A 21,780-nucleotide genomic window follows, 5' to 3' on the forward strand; every position below is an offset into this window, starting at 1 on the left:
GGAACATTTGCCTGTTTTTTAAAAATGTTTCGTGAATTTAGAAAAGAGGAATTGACAATTTGTGCATGGTTGATGATTGCTTTAGGATGTTTTTCATTAATTGCTGCATTTTTCTTGACGACACCTTATGGTCGTTACAGTAGAGGAGTGTGGGGCTTTGGTGTGGATACAAAGCTAGCGTGGATGCTGCAGGAATGTCCATCTTTTTTTGTACCATTTGTAATGTTTATGGTATCTCATGGGCCAAGCAGATTGTTTTTGTTGAAATCATCTCCAAATGATGTGCTGGTGTTGTTGTTTTTGATACACTACTTTAGGAGGTAATGTTCATATGTTTTTTTTTCTAATGAAAAAAGTGTCTTTTTCAAGTGTTTTTCATCTTTTTATACAGATCATTCGTTTACCCATTCTGGATTAAAAACTGCTCCAACACCTTTTCTTATCTTCATATTTGCTTTTATATTTTGTGCATTTAATGGTTTTATGCAAGGTCAATATCACATAAATGTTGCTTTCTTCTCCAAAGACTGGTTTTACACACCGCAGTTTTTGTCTGGCTGTTTTTTATTTCTACTTGGCTTGGTCATTAATACTTATTATGATTATGTGGTCACCAGTCTTAGAAAACCTGGTGACATTGGTCACAAAATACCACATGGTATGGTTACTATGGTAACAACATTGTTGAAATGTTTTTCAGACTTAAAAAGGATCTACTCAAGTGTACTTTATTTTTAAGGTGGTTTATTTGAGTACATTTCCTGTCCAAATTTCTTTGGGGAAATTATTGAATGGGCAGGATTTGCAATAGCATCCTCCTCGTTTGTTGCTTTTGCATTTTTTTTCAACACTGTTGCACAAATTGGAACAAGAGCCTGCCACCATCAACGGTATTAAAGTTGAAGGATTGCAAAAAGAAATATTGTGACATGTGACACTTAATGTTTTTATTTGTGTGTTTAGATTTTATCAAAAAAAGTTTGACGACTACCCAAAGAACCGAAAGGCAATTATTCCATTTTTGTTGTGATGTTATGAAGGTGCTATGATATTTTTGTTTTAGTTGAATAATAATAAAGACAGATTAAATTATTGACAAACACTCACATTCTAAATAAATTATATAAATGTGAGTTTAGTTATTTTTACATGAAGTATTAGAAAGAAATTTTCCTTGGCTTGGCGCTGCCATGGCAACATGGAAATGTCGTATGCTTGTTTTCCCAAAGCTTTGGAGATCTCTTTCATCCTGTAATGATGAACTTTTGAGCAAACTATGCCGAAATTATGAGACTTTGTGATGAGTGTAAGCCTAGGTCTTGTCTTTGAAAGAAAAAAAAATTCTAACTATGGAAATGTCTTGATATTTATTGATAAAATATTTCAATCTTGAACGTGAAAACGTCATGTCATCGCAGTTTGTGTTAGATAAAAATCCGCGTTTATCTCGCTCGCAACAAAGTCAACGGACAAGAAAACATGAAAAAAATGCTTCGGCTGAACGGGAACAGAAAAAAACGTCAAGGCTACAAGCTCTAGGTCCTGGTGCTGGCGAATCTATTAAAGAAAAGCAAGTAAGATACGAAACTCATTAATGTGCTTTATTTTTATGAATTCTCTTCGTGGGAGTTTTATTGATGATAGTTCATTGATTATTGACTTAATATTTTAACTGAAGCGTTTGTTTAGTTTGTGTTACTTACTATAAGCCTGCTGTTCTTTCGTGACACCGTGACTGGCCCGCACTTAGTAATTTGTCAATTGTCAACAAGTTGAATAGCTCTTTAAGATTATTAACACCTGTTAAAGTATTTTCTGTATGTTTGAATTGTGCATGTGCTTAAATGATGTAAATGATAAATGATACGTTCAATGATGTGAATAGATAGTTTAACTTATTGAAGAATGCAAGAAAGTTTTGTGGAATTTTATGGCATATTTTCTTAAGGTTTGCCCGTTTGCCATATTTATTCACTATTTCCATGCTCATGCATAAACTCTTTGTCTTTATTTTTCTCTACAAGCAAAAAGTTCGAGAAGAAAAAGAGGCAAAACGATCTTTGCTTGATCAACGACATGACTACATTTTGCAATGTCTTGCAGACTGTTTGAATTTATCTGTGGATGATGTTACTGAATACTTGCTTGAAGGAACACAGGTATTGATGGTGAAGATATTTATGTATAATGATGAATGTAGTTGATAACTTTTTGAAACAAATCCTGTTTACGTAGATAGAAGATCTTGAACAATTCTTCATTCAAAATGGAAGAAGACAAATTATATTCTATTATCAACAAACAGAGTCTTTGAATGAACCAGGTATGATCTGTAAAATATGACCAAACACTAAACATGATTTAATTAATTTTCACTGATGCCATTTCAGTGGAACAAATTCGTCTTGGTCCTGGAGGAGCACAAAAGGTTCCAATAAAACCATCAAAACCAAAGCTCTTTCTGACAGATGGAGCCGAGGATCCACTTCATGGAATATGTGTTTTTTTCATACGATGTAACATGAACAAGACCATTACTAATGCAAACATTTATAATGTATGTTTAATTTCTCATCAAGATCTTGCAATTCATAAAGTTCAACTTGTCTTTTTGTTGTTTTAGGAAGTAAGTTTTGGTTTTCTTGACACACGTGACACTGGACTTCTTCATGCTTCAGAGCGTCTTCTCTCAGATATATTTCTTCCCGCTCTTTCTAAAACATCCACGTGGGGAGAACTTTCAACTAAACAGGGTCAACAAATACGTCAAGAATTTATGAAACAGCTGGAGAATTTTATTACTATACTAGTTGGTGCACAGGATAGCCTTAATGACAGTGTTGTATTAAAAAAATGTGAGACAGTTAATTTGGATGCAATGACCACCCCTACAGACTATATTAATGCAGCCAATTCAAGTGATGTTCTTGCAAAAATCGAAGAACTTGTTGCTGTTTGGATGAGACAAATTGAACAGGTTAACAAAAGGAATTTTTCTCTTGTTTTTATCCTTTAATCCACTCTACATGACTCTTTTCGCTGAAGGTGTTGGCAGAAAGCGAGCAGATGCGGAAAGAAGCGGACAACGTTGGTCCGAAGGCCGAACTGGATTATTGGAAAAAACGAATGGCAAAATTCAACTCATTATTTGATCAAATAAAGGATCGACTGTAAAGTTGTCCTTTGCATTCTTCACGCTGCAAAGTCCAAACTATTGAAGGTTGATAAAAATTTTCTACATCAAAGATTCATGTAAATGGTTTCTTGGACGTGCGATGTGTGAGCATTTTTGAAAAATTGTTCATATGTCTTGTTAGGAGCGAAAAGTTTACGTAAATTATGAAGCTTCATACGTGAAAAGTCTTTGAACGAAATTTTTGCGTAACAATCTAAATAGAAGTTAAGTAACCATGCTTTACCTCAGGTCAAGTCAAATTATGACATATTTACCAAAGCGACTGTCAAAACTTACAACACTTGGTTCATTTTGGTGCAAAAATATCACACATGGAGCTTCATTTGTGCAAAGTTTTGGTTGTTAACAATTTATGTAAACGATTTTTCAATAATGCTTACATGTAGCACAACCATGTTTCTTTTAAGATTAATTTTTAATTACTTTGACGAAACGTTTATAGAGCTGGCGTGAGCTTGACAACAGAATAACTGACTATGCAAATGAAGCTAAAGACAACGTCAAATTTCTTTACACTTTGGAAAAGTTTTCAGAACCTCTATACAAGAGCAATCCAGTATGTAGCTACAATAAATTGTCGATTTGAACATTAAATTATTTTTATATCGTTACATCTTACTGACATACTAGTGACGTAGCCAAAGGGGACCTGGGGCCAGGCCCCTTCTGGCAAAATTCTTGGCTCCCTTAAAATGCGACTTTTACATATGTTATATTGTTTAAACGACAGTTATGCCCCCACCTTTCCTTTTGACTGCCCCCCCCCCTTGACAGAAAATCCTGGCTGCGCCAATGTGATGTACAACAATTTATTAATTCGAACAACTTACCTTTTCATAATCATTATTTTTATGTTTAGGTTACTATGTTTGAAAGCATTCCTGGTCTTATTAATGCCATACGTATGATTAACTCATATTCACGTTATTATAACACTTCTGAAAGAATGACTGCCTTATTTGTCAAGGTAACTTATCTTTTTTGTTTTAATTTTAGTTCTCGTTCTTTATCTTAATGACTTTCATTTTATAATTTGTTTCAATGAAGATCACCAACCAAATGATAACAGCTTGTAAACACTATATCACCGAACATGGTTTAAAGACGATTTGGGATTATCCACAAGAAGAATTAATCTCGAAACTTGAAGATTGTATCAAGTTGAACGAATGTTATCAGCAAAGTTTTCAACGTGCGAAGAAGAAACTTGAAGAGAATCCCGAGGAGAAGCAATTTGAGTTCAGTGAAATGTATATTTTTGGAAAAATTAACAGTTTTTCTGCGCGTTGTAATAAAATGATCAACATGATGAAAACAATTAAATCTTTCTTGGTTTTGGAACATTCAAAGATTGAAGGCATCGAGCAGTTATGGAGTCGTTTTCAGTTGATATTAACGACACTTAAAAAGAAACCTTATGATATGTTAGACTATAGAAAAATGGAGTTTGATGTTGATTACGATGAGTTTCGTAGACAAATACAAGAATTGCAGGTATTATGTATAATGTTTCACTTGTAATGTATTTTTTTTTGGTGTTTTCTCTACCTAAATCTTTAAAATTCTTCCCTTATTATTCATCATTACATTTATTCAACATCACATATCTTTGTTATAGACGCAACTTTATATTTTTATCGAGACCTGCTATAGTAGAGTTTCGTCAACGCAACAAGCTTTGCAGGTGGTGAAAAAATTTGAAAGGTAGCTAACAAATAATCATCTTAAAGTATACAATGTTCTGTTGTGTTTCAATGGAGGATTTGATTTCCGTTTTTATAGACTTAATTTGGAATGTCTTAAAGATGCAATTGCGGACAAATATCATAAAATTTTACTTCATTTTGGTCGTGAAATCGAAAACATCCAAAAAATCTATCAAAGACTTCGTCACGATCCGCCAATTGCTCGGGATCTTCCGCCAATATCCGGAAAAATTATGTGGTCACGTCAGATGTTTCGTCGTATTCAAGAACCTATGGAACATTTGAAACGATACCCAGAGATTTTACAGGCTGAGGAAAGTAAACGAATAGTAAGGAACTATAACAAGGTGGCAAAAGTTTTACTGGAATTTGAAGTTCTTTATCATCAAGCATGGATGAAACAGGTTTGTCATTTCATTGACATTTAAGTTCTTAGACAATATCTAGGATATGTTTTTTGATCATTTTTTTTTTCATATTAAGGTGGACGTTATAAAGACAGGACTGTCTTCTTCCCTTTTTGTACGTCATCCAGATACCAAGAAACTTTTCGTAAATTTTGATCCTGAAATTTTAACGTTAATCCGAGAAACTGAATGCATGGTTCGTCTTGGTTTGGACATTCCGTACTCAGCGAGATCTCTGCTGCATAAACAAAACACTCTCAAGAAAAACTTTAACAATTTACAAGTAAGATGAACATTGTTGTTGACTGACGTTTCGACAACCTTAGCGGTAGTCATCTTCAGAGTCAAATGAGGAGTAAACGTCAGGTCAGCCGTATTTGTTATCTGGTTCTTACGTCAAAAAACAGTCCTTCTCAGGGCTATATCAACCTGGACGATCTATATTTACAAACATGTAACAATACTCCCGGGTTCAAACCATTTACTTTAAGATGAACATTGACGTTAATCCCACGTTAATTGGGTGAGATAAGGACATGTTCATATATTCTGCTGTGACTGCAGACTAATTTATTTTCAAAACAATTTTATTTTCCAAAGATATAAAATATGGTCCCCTTCCTTTCTTCAATTAACGTTGGATTGACACCCGTGAAGATAAAATAGACAAAAAGACACTTTAACATCACGCTTTTAATTTTACTATTCATTTTTCTCAGCTGCTTTTAGTGGAATACGAGCGAGTGGTGGAGAAAATTCCGTCTTCTTTCAAACCTTTGATGACTCCTCACTTAGCAAAACTTGATGCAGCCATCGATCCTGGTCTCAATATGTTAAACTGGACGTCTTTAAACTTAGTGACGTATATTGAGACTGTATACGAAGCATTAGAAGAGCTTGATCTTCTTCTTACTCGTGCCCAGGACTTAGTTACTTATCGCATCGACGGTGTACTAAATGAGATGAGTAGTATCCCTTTATGTGAACTACCCACGGATATATCATGGAGCGTGGAGGAATTTTTGAAAAATACAGAGGTAATAAAAAGTTTCATTTCAATAAAACTCTCACAGTTTTCTAGCTTGATCTTCTTTATTTTCTCCCTTTTGTTAGGATTTGTGCCGTGAAGGGGCGGGCACATTGCAGACAAAAAGTGCTTTAGTTGAAGAAGCTGTTAATGAACTGATTGCAATGTTATTGAAAGTTAATGGAGATGAGGAACTTGAGGAGATTGGAGACGAGGTTGAGTCCATCAGACAAGGCAGTAGCAAATCAAAGAAGAGCATTGGCGGAGATATTGAGACGATGCGACCAAAATCAAATAAGACTGGGACGAGCAGTCGATTGGGAAGTGCAGTTATCAGTCCTACATCTGCAGCTTTGAAACGTAAACGTGAAATGAAAGATTACCTTTACGAAGAAGCACAAGAATTACTTTCATACTTTAATCATCGTAATGTTGACGCTATTGTACGTGTTACCAAGACAACACTAGATGCATTACGTAAGAGAGTGACAGTGACTTCTAGTCTTCACTATTCTGAGACCGGTTTACATGCTCGTGAAATCAACATTGTCCCTCTTTTTTTATCACACATGACCTTATGTATCCCTCATATCACTATGCAACCTGCGTTAGATGAGATCCAACAAATATTAAACAAAGTTGCACAAAAAGTCATTAATGTATCGCGAAGCATTCCTCAATGGCAGAAAACGTGTAAGATTTTTATGAAATCAAAAATATCTGATGAAGAAGAGGACATTTTTCGTAGTCGTAGTGTAAGTAACGCGACGAGCATTGATGAAGACGCCCGCGATCATTTAAGGCGTGTGACAAAAAGTGAGACGGACTCCAGTGAAGTTAGCGGTCTTACATCGTTCATTAAGATGGACAATTATTATAAGCAAGTATCGGAAAACAAAGAGATCGCTAAACTTTGTTCCATTCTCTCGACTTTGATCAATTCGACAAAGAAAGAAGTGACCACAGCGTTGGAATATTTTAATAATTACAACAGCGTTTGGAAGTTGAACCGTCATGAAGAATTAGAGAAGTTTTTACAAGATGATACAGGATTATCAGAGTTTGAAGCAATAATTTATTTTTATGAAGATTTAGAGAAGAAAATTATTGAAGAACCTGAGACGTACAATGTTGGAGCTGTTGCTTTATACACAGGTATTATTTTCACTCTTTCTCATTTCCTTATACAGCTCTATACACATCAACACCATGTATGTTGCAGATAAATTAAAGATCTCTCTTTGCGCTGAAACCAAAGCTTGGCGTGTGGCGTATGGAAAATTATGTAACACGAAATATCTTGATGAAATGGAAATTATATTCTCGTCTGTCGAGGACTGGGTCAAGCGTTTAAATCGACCAATCAAAGATCTCGACGATATCCGCCTGGCAATGGGTACTTTGAAAGAAATACGAGAAAAAGAGATTGGTATCGACATGATGATTGGTCCGATTGAGGTAAAGTTATTTCGTCGTTTTGTGACGTAATTAAAAAGACAAAATTATTATATCTTTGGTTACGATTTATTCAGGAATCCTACGCGATGTTAAGTCGTCATGAAGTACTGGTAGCAAGAGAAGAATCGGAGAGAGTTGATACATTGAGATATTCGTGGGAAAAATTACAAACTTTGGCCTCCGAATCACAGGGTGCATTGATCAAAATACAACCTAACTTTAAAAATGATTTACTGGAGTCAGTTGAAACATTTATAGTTGATGTTGACGTTTTCTCTGAAGATTATCAAAATGTGAGTTGAAAATACGTTCTAAAAATATTTTTTTTACATCATCATGTTCACTGCTTAGGAAGTATGTACTTTTTGCATTGAAATTTGAGTGTGGCTAGGGTCATTTTTCTTTCGATCAAAAGAAGTTAAAAAGTTTGTGTTGTTTTGTTATCTACGCTTTGATTAATTTTAAATGTTAATAACATGAGATCATCATGTTCGTTGTTTGTTTGTGATTATGTCGAGATAGTAAAACCATTTGATAATATTTTTGATTTCATACGACCTTTACATCAACTGTTATGAAACACTGATGTATTTAGATAAGTTGTCAATAATATTTGTTTCTAACAATAGATGGGTCCCATGGTAACTGGTGTGGCGCCAAGTGAAGCTAGTGATCGACTCATAATATTTCAGGTTTCTATGAGATCAGTTTTATATCAAACTAGCGTTTCTATAAACCACTAATTTCCTTTTCTTCTTCATTTGCAGAATCGTTTCGATGCATTATGGCGTAAGTACATCACGTATTCTGGAGGTGAAGAATTGTTTGGTCTCGCTGTTACGGAGTATCCGGGGCTCATGAAAATAAAGCGTGAACTAAATTTACTTCAGAAACTTTATGGATTGTATAATGACGTGATCGACACCGTAAATGGTTACTATGACATGATGTGGACTGACGTGGACATTGAGAAGATAAACCAAGAGTTGTTAGACTTTCAGAACAGGTATTATGTTTTTACTTAGCAGATAGAGTGTCTCATCAACATTGAGATGTGAGTGCACCACCATTAATATGCTGTATATCACTGATCCATTCATATAATGCCTCCAACTCTATTGTTCTTCTCCGTGTAGCTAAATTATAAATGTTTATCATCATGTCTTTGACAGATGCCGTAAATTGCCACGTGCTCTCAAAGATTGGCAAGCATTTGAAGATCTCAGAAAGACAATAGATGACTTTAACGAGAGTTGTCCTTTGTTGGAATTAATGGCTAACAAAGCGATGAAGTTACGTCACTGGGATCGCATAGCTCAGTTAACTGGACACACGTTTGATGTAGAGTCGGAAACGTTTGCTTTAAGGAATATCATGGAAGCACCACTTTTAAAATATAAGGAAGACATTGAGGTTGTTTCAAAACATCCTTTATCACTTACTCTCTATTCATTATAGAGAATGTCCAATGACATTGAAGTATTGTTAATCAACCAACCAATCATGGCAGTCTTCCTTCCCCTAAGCCAACTCATTTTGGGTTTCATTATTTGTTTCAGGATATCTGTATAGCAGCAACAAAAGAGAAAGATATTGAAGCGAAATTGAAAGGTGTCATTGCTGACTGGAATCTTCGTGAATTTTCATTTTCCAACTTTAAGAACCGCGGAGAACTTTTATTGCGTGGTGATAACACATCTGAAATTATTTCTCTCATGGAAGATAGTCTCATGGTCTTAGGATCTCTAATGAGTAATAGGTACAACAATGAACATTTGTGTACATTTTATACCACTTGTGATCCACTTGAATCTCACCTGTTTCACCATAAACTTGGATTTGATTTCATTATTTGTTGCTTTAATATGTCCACGATTTTTCACATCCAGGTATAATGCTCCATTTAAAAAGTCCATTCAGGATTGGGTGCAGAAATTATCCAACACCACTGATATCATAGAGAACTGGATGACGGTACAAAATCTCTGGATATACCTAGAGGCAGTGTTTGTTGGTGGTGACATAGCTAAACAATTACCAAAAGTTCGTAACCATGAATTGTTTTAAAATGTAGTGATATTAATGACGTAATTGCTTAATGACGTAATTGCTGGATTTCGTCTTTTTTTAATTAGGAGGCAAAACGTTTTCAAAACATCGATAAACAATGGGTTAAGATCATGACGCGAGCACATGAAACAATGAATGTTGTACATTGTTGTACCAATGATGAAACATTAGGTCAACTTTTACCGCATTTACTGGAGCAACTTGAACTATGTCAGAAATCTTTGACTGGGTATAAAATCATGGAAAATTCTCTCTTTTTTTCCCATCGTTATTAACTGTAACACACCATGAATTTATCTCTTCAGGTATTTGGAAAAAAAGCGATTGGTATTTCCCCGTTTCTTTTTTGTCTCCGATCCCGCTTTACTTGAAATTTTAGGTCAGGCCAGTGATTCCCATACAATCCAGGTTTGTTTTATTTCACTTAATTTGAAAGTATTTTTCTTGGTACTCCATTGATATTTAGCATTGTTGTTTATTCATGTTTTTTATCAGGCGCATTTATCAAGTGTATTTGACAACATAAAACATGTAAAGTTTCATGAAAAAGATTACGACAGAATCTTGTCCATCATATCACGTGAAGGCGAAACTATTGACGTAATGATTGTCATCTTATCTAAGACACCGCTGTTCGTGTACTTCATGTTATTTTCGTATTGTTAACAGTTAGAGAAGCCCGTGATGGCTCAAGGTAATGTGGAACTTTGGCTTGGATCTCTCATGAATGTGTCCCAAAAGTCTTTGCATAACGTCATCAGACAGGCACACTTTGCTATTGGTGATCCAAACTTTCAACTGTTGGATTTCCTCAACACGTTTCCCGCTCAGGTTTGTGAACATAGATAAACAAAAAAATTTTGTGTAAATATGTATCATGTAATGAACGTGGTTGTTCGCCATATATTAAGAACAGATTTTGTAAAGTAAATGGTTTGAACCCGGGAGTATCGTTATGTGTTTGTAAATGATGATCGTCCAGGTTAATAAAGTCCTGAGAAGGACTGTTTTTGTTGTTGTTGACTGACGTTTCGACAACCTTAGCAGTAGTCATCTTCAGAGTCAAAAAAAAATGGACATCTTAAATCATTTTTTTTCCTTTTTTGACTCTTTTGATGACTACCGCTAAGGTTGTCGAAACGTCAGTCAACATCAACAAAAACAGTCTTTCTCAGGACTTTATTAACCTGGACGATCATCATTTACAAACAACAGATTTTGTTTTGCTTCCTTCAGGTTGGTTTGCTGGGCATTCAAATGATCTGGACACGTGACTCGACCGAGGCCCTCACGACCGCGAAGTACGACAAAAAAGTTATGTCGCAAACGAATCAAGCTTTTTTGGATCTTCTCAACGTTTTAGTAGAGCAGACAACGCGTGAATTGACGAAAGTTGAGAGAACAAAATATGAAACATTGATTACAATTCACGTTCATCAAAGGGATATCTTTGACGAGCTGGTAAATTATATTATTTTAGTAAAGGTACATTTGTGTGATGTTTTACTTCATTTTCCATGACGAATTTTTTTATTTCTAGTGTCGTTTGCACATCAAAAGTGCCTCAGATTTTGAATGGTTAAAACAGATAAGATTTTACTTCAGCGAAGACACGAACAAATGTCTTGTCTCTATCACAGACGTAGACTTCGTTTATCAAAACGAATTTATCGGTTGTACAGAGAGACTAGTGATCACACCGCTGACAGACAGATGCTATATCACCTTGGCTCAAGCTCTTCATATGTCCATGGGTGGGGCTCCTGCTGGTCCAGCTGGAACAGGAAAAACTGGTTTGCATAGCAGGTTACAGCATGGCTGGTCGTTAGCTATGTGTATTTCATTTTGTTTTTTGTTATTCTTCAGAAACAACGAAAGATATGGGAAAAGCTTTAGGAAAGTATGTCGTTGTATTTAATTGTTCTGACCAATTGGACTATAGGGGACTTGGGAGGATATTTAAAGGTACACGAATTTTCATGTGAATTATTATTGTATTATGTGTTATCATTTATGTAGTATTGTTCTTTTTATTTATCCATCATCACTTTGTGTCCATGTATATTTATCCATCATTATCACTATGTGTTCATGTATATTTATCCATCATTATCACTATGTGTTCGTGTATATTTATCCATCATTGTCACTATGTGTTCATGTATTTAGGTCTTGCCCAATCAGGAAGTTGGGGGTGTTTTGATGAATTCAACCGCATTGATTTGCCTGTTCTCTCTGTTGCCGCTCAACAAATTTACATTGTTTTATCGTGTAAGAAAGAACGAAAGAAGGAATTTATTTTTTCCGATGGCGATGTTGTCACAATGAATCCGGAATTTGGAATATTTCTCACAATGAATCCAGGTTATGCTGGTAGACAGGAATTACCCGAAAATTTAAAAATTCAGTTTCGTACCGTGGCCATGATGGTTCCTGATCGTCAGATTATCATTCGTGTTAAGCTTGCAAGTTGTGGTTTTGTCGATAGTGTCGTTTTGGCGAGAAAATTTTATACTTTGTATAAACTTTGTGAAGAACAGCTCTCAAAACAGGTATAAAACAGTATAACTTGCAGTATGTGAAGTATCACAGTTCTAATCATGTTTGTTTTTTAAATAGGTCCACTATGATTTTGGTCTACGAAATATTTTGTCTGTTTTGAGAACTCTTGGTGCAGCAAAACGTGGAAGTCCTGGGGAGAGTGAAAATACAACTGTCATGCGCGTATTACGTGACATGAATCTTTCAAAGTTGGTCAGTGATTGCCAGTTTTATTATTCTTTCTCTCGTTATTTAGCATTCCTTTCTTATTTTTATATTAAAGATTTGAAATAAAAAGAATTGTGCATTTATCTCTGTCAGGTCGATGAAGATGAGCCATTATTCTTGAGTCTAATCAACGATCTTTTTCCTGGGATTACGTTGGATAAGGCAGGATATCCGGAGTTAGAGATTGCTATTGAGAATCAAGCAGTAGAGTCCCAACTTATCAATCACCCATCTTGGAGATTGAAATTAATACAGGTTTGAATTTTTCAAGAAAATAAATTATTGGTTTTTCACTGTTCCAAATTTAACGGACTTTTACAACATTTCTTAGTTATTTGAAACACAGCGTGTACGTCACGGTATGATGGTCCTGGGTCCGAGTGGTGCGGGTAAAACCACCTGCATCCATACTCTAATGAAAGCGATGAGCGAGTGTGGAGCACCACATCGTGAAATGAGAATGAATCCAAAAGCAATCACTGCTCCTCAAATGTTTGGTCGATTAGACGCAGCTACAAATGATTGGACAGATGGAATATTTTCAACTTTATGGAGGAAAACTCTTCGTACTAAGAAAGGTTAGATTACTTTCATACGATATTAGCTGCACAGTAATTTACCAAGATTTAACATACGCATGCGCGTACTCACTTCCTCTCTTGTGTCGGTGTTTGAAAGGAACAATATTTTTACCTTCAAGGAGAAAAAATTTGGATCGTACTTGATGGCCCTGTCGACGCTATTTGGATTGAAAATTTGAACAGCGTTCTTGATGATAATAAAACATTAACACTTGCAAATGGCGATCGCATTCCTATGTCACCCCAATGTAAGATCATATTTGAACCTCATAATATTGATAATGCATCGCCAGCAACTGTCTCTAGGAATGGTATGGTTTATATGAGTTCATCTGGTTTGGATTGGAGACCAATTCTTCAAGGTTGGCTTAATAAACGACCTGAAAACGAGGCTGTAACCATCAAAACATTCTTTGATCAATCATTTCAAGAAATTCTCAATTTTGCCAATCAAAGTCTCGTTATGAAAATGACTGTACTTGAGTGTAATCACATTGCACAGGTAAATATTGATGACGTAATGATGACTTAAAGATGACGTAATAGTGACTTAAAGATGACGTAATGATGACTTAAAGATGACGTAATGATGACTTAAAGATGACGTAATAGTGACTTAAAGATGACGTAATAGTGACTTAAAGATGACGTACTAACGACTTAAGATGACGTAAAATGACGAAAGTTCTTTTATGATGTACAATTGTTAAATGTTGCTACGTGTGTAGTCTTGGATCAAAGAAATTATTAACCTTACATTAATATTTCCTCAGGCCTGTAACTTACTGCAAGGTTTGATTGCGAACAAAGACGAAAACAACGAAAGCGGTCCCATTAGTGCCAAGCATTTAGAAAGACTTTATGTTTTTACTATAATGTGGAGTGTTGGAGCTTTGCTTGAACTGGACGATCGATATAAGTTGGAGTTATTTTTGAGGGAAAATTTTGACTTGGATATTCCATCAACAGAATCCCAGCAAACCATGTTCGAGTTCTACGTTAATGATATAGGTGTGTCTATAGCATATACAGTATTTTTTGAAACTTTTCTTCGTTCTCATTTTTAATTGCATTGAATGACTTTAGGTGATTGGGAACATTGGGAGAAGCGTGTTGAAGAATATATATATCCTAAGACCCACACACCTGATTATTTATCAATATTAGTGCCCAATGTCGACAATGTTAGGACTGATTTTCTTATCAAAACTATTGCAAAACAAGGAAAGGTTTGTAACAAGGAGTTTGATAAAATGATAATACTTTGATATGTTTGAGTGTTTCAAACAGCAGATTTTATTGAATGTACGTTCAGGCTGCTTTATTGATTGGTGAACAAGGAACTGCAAAAACAATCATGATTAAAGGATTCATGTCAAAATACGACCCAGAAATTCATTTACAAAAATCGTTGAACTTTTCTTCAGCTTCCACACCACTTCTCTATCAGGTAAATAATTCCCATTGTTCATTGCGAGTAGAGTAGAGAATCACAGAGATTTATAAGGATTAAAGGGGATGTATGTGATTGTTTATGTAGAGAACGATAGAGAGTTATGTTGATAAACGAATGGGGAACACATTTGGTCCTCCTGCGGGAAAGAAGATGACCGTATTTATTGATGATGTTAATATGCCGATTATTAATGAATGGGGCGATCAGGTATTGGTGATCAAACCATACAACTTTCATTATTATTATTAGCGTTTGTTTTATTTATGTATTTTAATTTCACTTGAATGATTTTTTAAAGGTTACGAATGAGATTGTGCGCCAACTCATGGAGATGGAAGGATTTTATAATCTCGAAAAACCTGGAGATTTTACACATATTGTTGATATTCAATTTTTGGCCGCGATGATTCATCCTGGAGGCGGACGTAATGACATTCCAAGTCGTCTTAAACGACAGTTCAGTATATTTAACTGTACTTTACCAAGCAATACATCTATTGATAAAATATTTGGTGAGTTCTTTACACTACGCGTGCGCATTGTTTTTTTTGCTGAAATATACTTTCGACCGCCCACTCATGCTCCCATAAGCGTAAGACAAGTAAAACTTATTTAAATCACAGCAATACCACTAGTCGTTATCTTTGCGCAGTGGCAGGATCATAGCCAATGAGGTTCATCCGAGGCGTGATTATTGCTGATTGAAAACTTATACCAATACCCCGCTGGACGGCCTGAAATATGGCCGGCTATGCAATTTTTCTTGGTCCTTCATTGGACCGATATTATCCAATCATATTCAATATCTAATGGTTCTATTGATGTCATTAATACACAGGAGTGATAGCCTCCGGTCATTTCTGTAAGGAAAGAGGTTTTTCTGAAGTGGTTCGTGAACTGTCTAAAAGACTGGTACCTTTGACTCGAACACTATGGCAAATGACCAAGGTTTTGATACTTTTCCATTTATGTGTTTTGTCAGCTGTGCTACTAAACTTTCTTTTTACTTCAGGTTAAAATGTTGCCGACCCCAGCAAAGTTTCATTATATTTTTAATCTTCGTGATCTCTCTCGTATATGGCAGGGAATGTTGAACACCCTGTCTGATGTCATCACAGATGAGCGTTCTTTAATGTTGTTATGGAAACACGAGTGTCATCGTGTGATTGCCGATCGTTTTACGAATCAACAAGACAAGGATTGGTTTGAGAAAAGTATAATAAAAGTTGTAGGCGAAGAACTTGATGAGCAGTTTCAATGTCATGTTGAAGAGACGCCTTATTTTGTTGACTTTCTCAGGTATCAATTTTCGCTTTAGCAAAACCATAACATCACAAATAAACACAAATCTGTGATTGTATCTAGAGATGCGCCCGAGGCGACTGGTGACGAGCCTGAAGATGCAGATTTTGAAACACCAAAAGTTTATGAAACTGTATGATATTATATTGCTCTGTACTCTCATTCATTAGCCTGATGTAATGCGCATATTTTTTACTCTGCTTTTGTAGATTCCTTCATTTGAGCAGTTCGAGCAGCGCTTATTGATGTACTTAAGTTTATATAACGAGAGTATTCGAGGTGCTGGAATGGATTTGGTTTTCTTTACTGACGCTATGGTGAATTTAATAAAAGTAAGTGATTTTATTTCTTACGCAAGATGTTTATCTTCTCAATCTACATCATACCGCCAGGTGAACATAAATATTGTTGTACTCCTTTTCTTCAACTAAAGATATCTCGTATCATTGGTATGCCACGTGGTAATGCTCTGTTAGTGGGTGTTGGTGGTTCTGGAAAACAGAGTTTGACAAAATTAGCCTCATTCATTGCTGGATATAAAATATTTCAAATCACATTAACAAGGTTTGTATAAACTGGCTTCGACTATAAAAATCACGGTACACTGTTATGGAAAATTCCTGATTTTTAGGTCATACAATCAATCAAACCTGATGGAAGACTTGAAATTTTTGTACCGTACCGCTGGTCAGATGGGTCAAGGTATCACTTTCATTTTTACCGATCAAGAAATCAAGGAGGAAGCTTTCTTGGAGTATTTAAACAATGTTTTATCGTCAGGAGAGGTCAGTTGGGGGAATATCGACCTATACCTAATGTGTTTTTTTTCTGATTTCTCATCATTTCATGATAGATCTCGGGTGTTTGATGGCTTCCATTCACAAAGATATGTTTTTTTCTTCAGGTTTCTAACCTTTTTGCTCGTGATGAAATTGATGAAATATGTGGTGAACTAATTCCTGTAATGAAGAAAGAATATCCGAGGAGACCTCCGACCCCGGAGAATCTTTACAACTATTTTCTTACTCGTGCCAAACGTAATTTACATATCGCTCTGTGTTTCTCGCCTGTATGTAACAACTATCGTCATGCTTCTACTTTTGCTTTTATTTTCATTTTATATTTAATTCAAATTTTGTTGATCAAGGTTGGTGAAAAATTTCGTAATCGCTCTTTGAAATTTCCTGGTTTGATAAGTGGATGTACAATGGACTGGTTCAGCCGCTGGCCTAAGGACGCCCTGATTGCTGTCGCAGATCATTTTCTGTCAGAATTTGATATGGTTTGCACCACTGATATAAAGCGTGAAGTCGTTCAAAGTATGGGAGTTTTTCATGATGGTGTTGCTCTCAGTTGTCAAGGATACTTTGAAAGGTCTAGAAAACTTCAACTCGCCTTCAATGACCTGCTTAATCCATCAAAGATGTATCATATCAACATTTATCCTTACATTTCCTTTACAGATTTCGTCGTGCAACTCACGTGACTCCAAAATCATATCTATCGTTTATCAACGGCTACAAGACCGTGTACTCTTTAAAAAGAAGTGAGATTGGAGAACTTGGCTCTAGGATGAATACAGGGCTCGCTAAGTTGATGGAAGCAAGTGAATCTGTAGCTGAGTTGTCAAAACAACTTGCTGTAAAAGAAAAAGAGCTCGCTGTTGCTTCACAAAAAGCTGATACGGTGTTTATACGATGTTTTCTATTTATTTAATATTTCAAACTTTTCATTTTTATGTCGAACTTCATGTGAAATTTGTTTCTGCTGGTTGTTTATTCAAGTGAGATATTGTCATATTTTGTTTAAAAGCTCTTTATGGATTTTTTTTCGTGAATTTAATTAAGAAGAAGACGGAGAATGGAGATATTATCTTATACTTTCTTCTTGTGATGTCGTTTCAGGTTTTGAAAGAAGTTACCGTTTCCGCTCAAGCCGCTGAAAAAGTGAAGGCTCAAGTACAAAAAGTAAAAGATAAAGCTCAAGTTATTGTTGATGGAATTGCTGTAAGTATCATCGGTCTCTCGTTTTCATCGAGAATGTTCATAAGACTTTTGTTTCATCTCTTTTGATAAATGTTAATTATAAGATGTTGGTTATTAAAATTGTCAACAGGCAGACAAGTCTGTTGCTGAAGGAAAATTAGAGGCAGCAAAACCAGCGTTAGCTGAAGCTGAAGCAGCTTTACAGGTAATATATAATATCGTTTACATACTATGTCTTTTTAAATAAAATTAAAACGTTAACTCTTGTCACGAATGATGTGTTTTTATTTGTTAGACTATAAAATCTCAACACATTGCCACAGTCCGTCGCCTTGCCAACCCTCCTCATTTGATCATGCGCATTATGGACTGCGTACTGATCCTCTTTCGTAAAAGAGTGGAAACCGTCGTCTATGATCCTGAACGTAACTGCGCAAAACCTTCATGGGGCGAGTCTTTAAAGGTTTGAATCGAACATTCTGTGTTATATGACGTGAGCACGATGTAACTGACCAATCATTTTATGTTATTATACAGTTGATGAGCAGCGGTAATTTACTGCAGTCTCTTATGCAATATCCTAAAGATATCATTAATGATGAAATGGTTGAACTGCTCGCTCCATATCTTGAAATGCATGATTATAACATTGAAACAGCAAGGAAAGTAAGACGATTTTTTATATCATCATCTCACCATTTTACTTGGTTGGTTCAATATTTAAAAAATATCATGTCAGGTTTGTGGTGATGTTGCTGGCCTGTGTTCTTGGACCAAAGCCATGTCGTATTTCTTTGGAATAAATAAAGAAGTCTTACCACTCAAGGTTGATAATTAAACATTCTTCTCTTCCAGTTTTTTGTTATCAAGTTGTGTTATTCTTTATTTGTTGTTTTTTTTAGCAAATTCTAGAGTATGGTAGCTATAGACATGATATTGAGGTAGATAGAGTAAAGTTTAGCCATGAAGGATGAATGCTTCAGGTAGAAAATCATTTTACAAATATTGAACAAATGTTGAACTAAGCTTCATGGACTCATTCTAAATAATATAACCCCCCTCCCTCCCCTCCCCCCAGGCCAACTTAGCTGTACAAGAAGCTCGTCTTGCTGTCGCTATGAAAGATCTTAATGAAGCCCAAGCTGAACTTGATGCAAAACAGGCTGAGCTTGATGAAGTACAGGCTCAATATGAAAATGCTGTTCGAGAAAAACAGGTTTGTCTTGTTTGTTACTTTCTTGAATTTATTTTTATTTCATTGGATGACGGACATTCATTGGTAATTGTAGACATTACTGGACGATGCTGACTCGTGTCGACGTAAAATGTTGGCTGCTTCGGCTCTTATTGGAGGCCTGGGTGGTGAGAAAGAAAGGTGGACTCAACAGAGTAAAGAGTTTGATTCCCAGATTCTAAGGTTGGTTGAATACAATCAATAATTTTTTTTATGCATATTAAATCTTCATTTTATTGTTATGTTTATTATCTTTTGTTAGATTGGTAGGCGATGTTTTAGTTGCCACAGGATTTCTGTCGTATGCAGGTCCATTTAATCAAGAATATCGTGATGCTTTGTTGTCATCTTGGCAAAAAGAAATGAAAATCAGAAATATTCCCAATTCAAAAGATCTTAATGTTACGAGTATTCTAGTTGATAGTGCTACGGTATGTTGACTACATTATTTCTATTTTCGTAGTTGCCATGTGTTAATTATTCACTTTTTTTACATAGGTCAGTGTGTGGAATCTTCAAGGCTTACCGAATGACGAACTTTCTGTTCAAAATGGTATTATTGTAACCCAGGCCTCTCGCTACCCTCTACTCATCGATCCTCAAGGGCAGGGAAAAGCCTGGGTCAGAAAGAAAGAGCTGCAAAACAATCTTCAGGTGTGCACAATGCAAAGATTTTGATACTAAAAAATCCCTTTGGCGTCGTCCATGCCTTATGATACTTTTTCATCTCAACTGCATCAATTGTTATTTTCTAAGCTTCTATAAAATCACAATAACAGATAAAAATAATTTCTAACGTAAGCTTAAACGTCATGCTTATAACTTTCAATGATTTCTTGAAAGTGTTTTGTTGTCCATTCTGTTGATAACATCAACAATACAGTGTATACTCTTGAGTTTCTGCCTTTACTCGATGGCACGTGTATCAAGTTTGCTGTTTTTGCATTACCCTTCGATACATTTTTCTTTGCCATTTTGAAGTCCACGTCATGATGACGTCATTGACAGCAAGATGATTACGAAGTCGTATACTTACATATAAATGTAGTGGTTTGATCATCTTTATAATCACGAATCAATTGTTTGTTTGTTTCTCAGGTGACATCTTTGAATCATAAATATTTTCGAAATCATCTTGAAGATTGTTTGTCCCTTGGAAAACCTTTGCTTATTGAAGATGTTGGTGAAGAATTGGATCCGGCTTTAGATAATGTACTTGAGAAAAATTTTATCAAATCTGGAAGTACATACAAGGTAACATTATATGGCCATCAAGGATGTATGTTTTTTATATAAGATGTTATTAAATATTTCTTTTATTTAGGTAAAGGTTGGAGATAAAGAAATCGATATTATGGATGGTTTTACACTTTACATAACAACCAAAATGCCAAATCCTTCATACACTCCAGAGGTATGAGTTTAAAGGAAAACTTTATTCACTATCTTTGATATTGAATGAAGTATTGCATCTTTCGTTTTAGGTTAGCGCAAAGACAGCAATCATTGACTTCACTGTGACGATGAAAGGTTTAGAAGATCAATTATTGGGAAGAGTCATTCTTACGGAGAAAGCGGTAACCATAGTCTTTCGTTTTTACAGCTTTCATTTTAAGTTGTCAATGTTCAATTTTTGTCTTTAATCCAGGAACTGGAGTCCGAGAGGACGAAGTTATTGGAAGATGTTTCTATGAATAAACGAAAAATGAAAGAATTAGAAGATAATTTGTTGTTCAGATTAACTAGTACTAAGGTAAGAAAATTCACCGTCAAATGGAGATTCAAGCGAAGATACTTTTCGATGATTTTACATTTTTTTATTTAGGGATCGTTGGTTGACGACGAGTCTCTTATTGAAGTCCTTAGTACAACAAAGACAACAGCTGAAGATGTGAGCCAGAAGTTAGTGGTGGCAGCGGATACAGAGATTAAAATAAATAGTGCAAGAGAGGAATTCCGACCAGGTTAACCATGAATTATGCGTGCCATTATTTTATCATCGAGTTGTTATTTTTGTGGTTTTTTCTTTTTGTAGTCGCTACTCGTGGGAGTATTTTATATTTCTTGATTGTTGAAATGTCTATGGTAAATTGTATGTATCAAACATCATTGAAACAATTTCTTGGACTTTTTGATGTTGCTATGGCGAGGTAAACACTATGAATTAGACAATTGTCGTCATTTCACAAATGATTGAATACTTTTCATAAACTCTTTTTCTTTTGCATTCATGTTTTATTTTTTTGTTATTTAAACTGTTTGTTGGAAGAAAACATCAAATTTTAATCTTTATTATTTATTCCACAGATCCAGTTTTTCTCCTATCACGTCAAAACGTATATCCAACATCATCGATTATTTGACACATGGTGTATTTTTGTATTCTGTTCGTGGTCTCTACGAGAAAGACAAACTTCTTTTCACTTTACTTCTTGCACTCAAGATCGACATTCAAAACACAAGAATTCGTCACAATGAATTTCTTACGTTGATCAAAGGTTTGTTATAAAGTAAAACAACAACATTTTAAGAGAATAGCTTCATGTTTATTTACATGAATGTTGGTTTGTTCAATGCAATGTTCCTTTT

General features: G+C 35.3%; 2 protein-coding genes and 1 non-coding gene across 3 annotated transcripts in view; all 3 read left to right on the forward strand.

Moving 5' to 3' along the window:
- LOC124436990 (3-oxo-5-alpha-steroid 4-dehydrogenase 1-like) lies at window positions 1-1,356 on the forward strand. Its single transcript, XM_046986995.1, is given in 5 exon segments — window positions 1-320; window positions 392-421; window positions 423-658; window positions 740-890; window positions 964-1,356. Coding segments are annotated over 5 exon segments (780 nt in total). The 5' UTR covers window positions 1-24; the 3' UTR covers window positions 1,031-1,356.
- Window positions 1,298-21,780, forward strand: part of LOC124436984 (dynein axonemal heavy chain 5-like) — a 24,401-nt gene continuing 3,918 nt past the window's right edge. Inside the window, 64 exon segments of the mRNA XM_046986980.1 lie at window positions 1,298-1,574; window positions 2,025-2,159; window positions 2,236-2,323; window positions 2,391-2,557; window positions 2,624-2,977; window positions 3,046-3,164; window positions 3,166-3,220; window positions 3,639-3,752; window positions 4,056-4,163; window positions 4,244-4,690; window positions 4,815-4,900; window positions 4,979-5,306; window positions 5,386-5,592; window positions 6,029-6,346; window positions 6,423-7,491; window positions 7,559-7,794; window positions 7,869-8,087; window positions 8,424-8,486; window positions 8,562-8,800; window positions 8,967-9,207; window positions 9,354-9,553; window positions 9,684-9,837; window positions 9,930-10,093; window positions 10,170-10,272; window positions 10,360-10,464; window positions 10,534-10,695; window positions 11,101-11,325; window positions 11,405-11,657; window positions 11,731-11,829; window positions 12,034-12,416; window positions 12,484-12,618; window positions 12,727-12,888; window positions 12,965-13,211; window positions 13,334-13,716; window positions 13,988-14,225; window positions 14,301-14,443; window positions 14,530-14,664; window positions 14,755-14,877; window positions 14,969-15,182; window positions 15,509-15,618; window positions 15,683-15,969; window positions 16,036-16,105; window positions 16,182-16,304; window positions 16,406-16,536; window positions 16,604-16,757; window positions 16,877-17,041; window positions 17,120-17,346; window positions 17,436-17,658; window positions 17,877-17,978; window positions 18,088-18,162; window positions 18,253-18,420; window positions 18,495-18,623; window positions 18,697-18,783; window positions 19,036-19,173; window positions 19,247-19,374; window positions 19,454-19,622; window positions 19,690-19,845; window positions 20,290-20,445; window positions 20,516-20,605; window positions 20,676-20,768; window positions 20,840-20,944; window positions 21,017-21,155; window positions 21,227-21,341; window positions 21,499-21,689. Coding sequence (XP_046842936.1) covers window positions 1,407-1,574; window positions 2,025-2,159; window positions 2,236-2,323; window positions 2,391-2,557; window positions 2,624-2,977; window positions 3,046-3,164; window positions 3,166-3,220; window positions 3,639-3,752; window positions 4,056-4,163; window positions 4,244-4,690; window positions 4,815-4,900; window positions 4,979-5,306; window positions 5,386-5,592; window positions 6,029-6,346; window positions 6,423-7,491; window positions 7,559-7,794; window positions 7,869-8,087; window positions 8,424-8,486; window positions 8,562-8,800; window positions 8,967-9,207; window positions 9,354-9,553; window positions 9,684-9,837; window positions 9,930-10,093; window positions 10,170-10,272; window positions 10,360-10,464; window positions 10,534-10,695; window positions 11,101-11,325; window positions 11,405-11,657; window positions 11,731-11,829; window positions 12,034-12,416; window positions 12,484-12,618; window positions 12,727-12,888; window positions 12,965-13,211; window positions 13,334-13,716; window positions 13,988-14,225; window positions 14,301-14,443; window positions 14,530-14,664; window positions 14,755-14,877; window positions 14,969-15,182; window positions 15,509-15,618; window positions 15,683-15,969; window positions 16,036-16,105; window positions 16,182-16,304; window positions 16,406-16,536; window positions 16,604-16,757; window positions 16,877-17,041; window positions 17,120-17,346; window positions 17,436-17,658; window positions 17,877-17,978; window positions 18,088-18,162; window positions 18,253-18,420; window positions 18,495-18,623; window positions 18,697-18,783; window positions 19,036-19,173; window positions 19,247-19,374; window positions 19,454-19,622; window positions 19,690-19,845; window positions 20,290-20,445; window positions 20,516-20,605; window positions 20,676-20,768; window positions 20,840-20,944; window positions 21,017-21,155; window positions 21,227-21,341; window positions 21,499-21,689 — 11,920 coding nt within the window. The 5' untranslated portion in view covers window positions 1,298-1,406.
- LOC124437725 lies at window positions 15,311-15,449 on the forward strand. Its single transcript, XR_006945831.1, has one exon. It is a non-coding gene; the product is annotated as a U4 spliceosomal RNA (small nuclear RNA).

Source organism: Xenia sp. Carnegie-2017, unplaced genomic scaffold, assembly GCF_021976095.1.
Source record: "Xenia sp. Carnegie-2017 unplaced genomic scaffold, XeniaSp_v1 HiC_scaffold_16, whole genome shotgun sequence".
Classification (NCBI taxonomy): Eukaryota; Metazoa; Cnidaria; class Anthozoa; order Malacalcyonacea; family Xeniidae; genus Xenia; species Xenia sp. Carnegie-2017.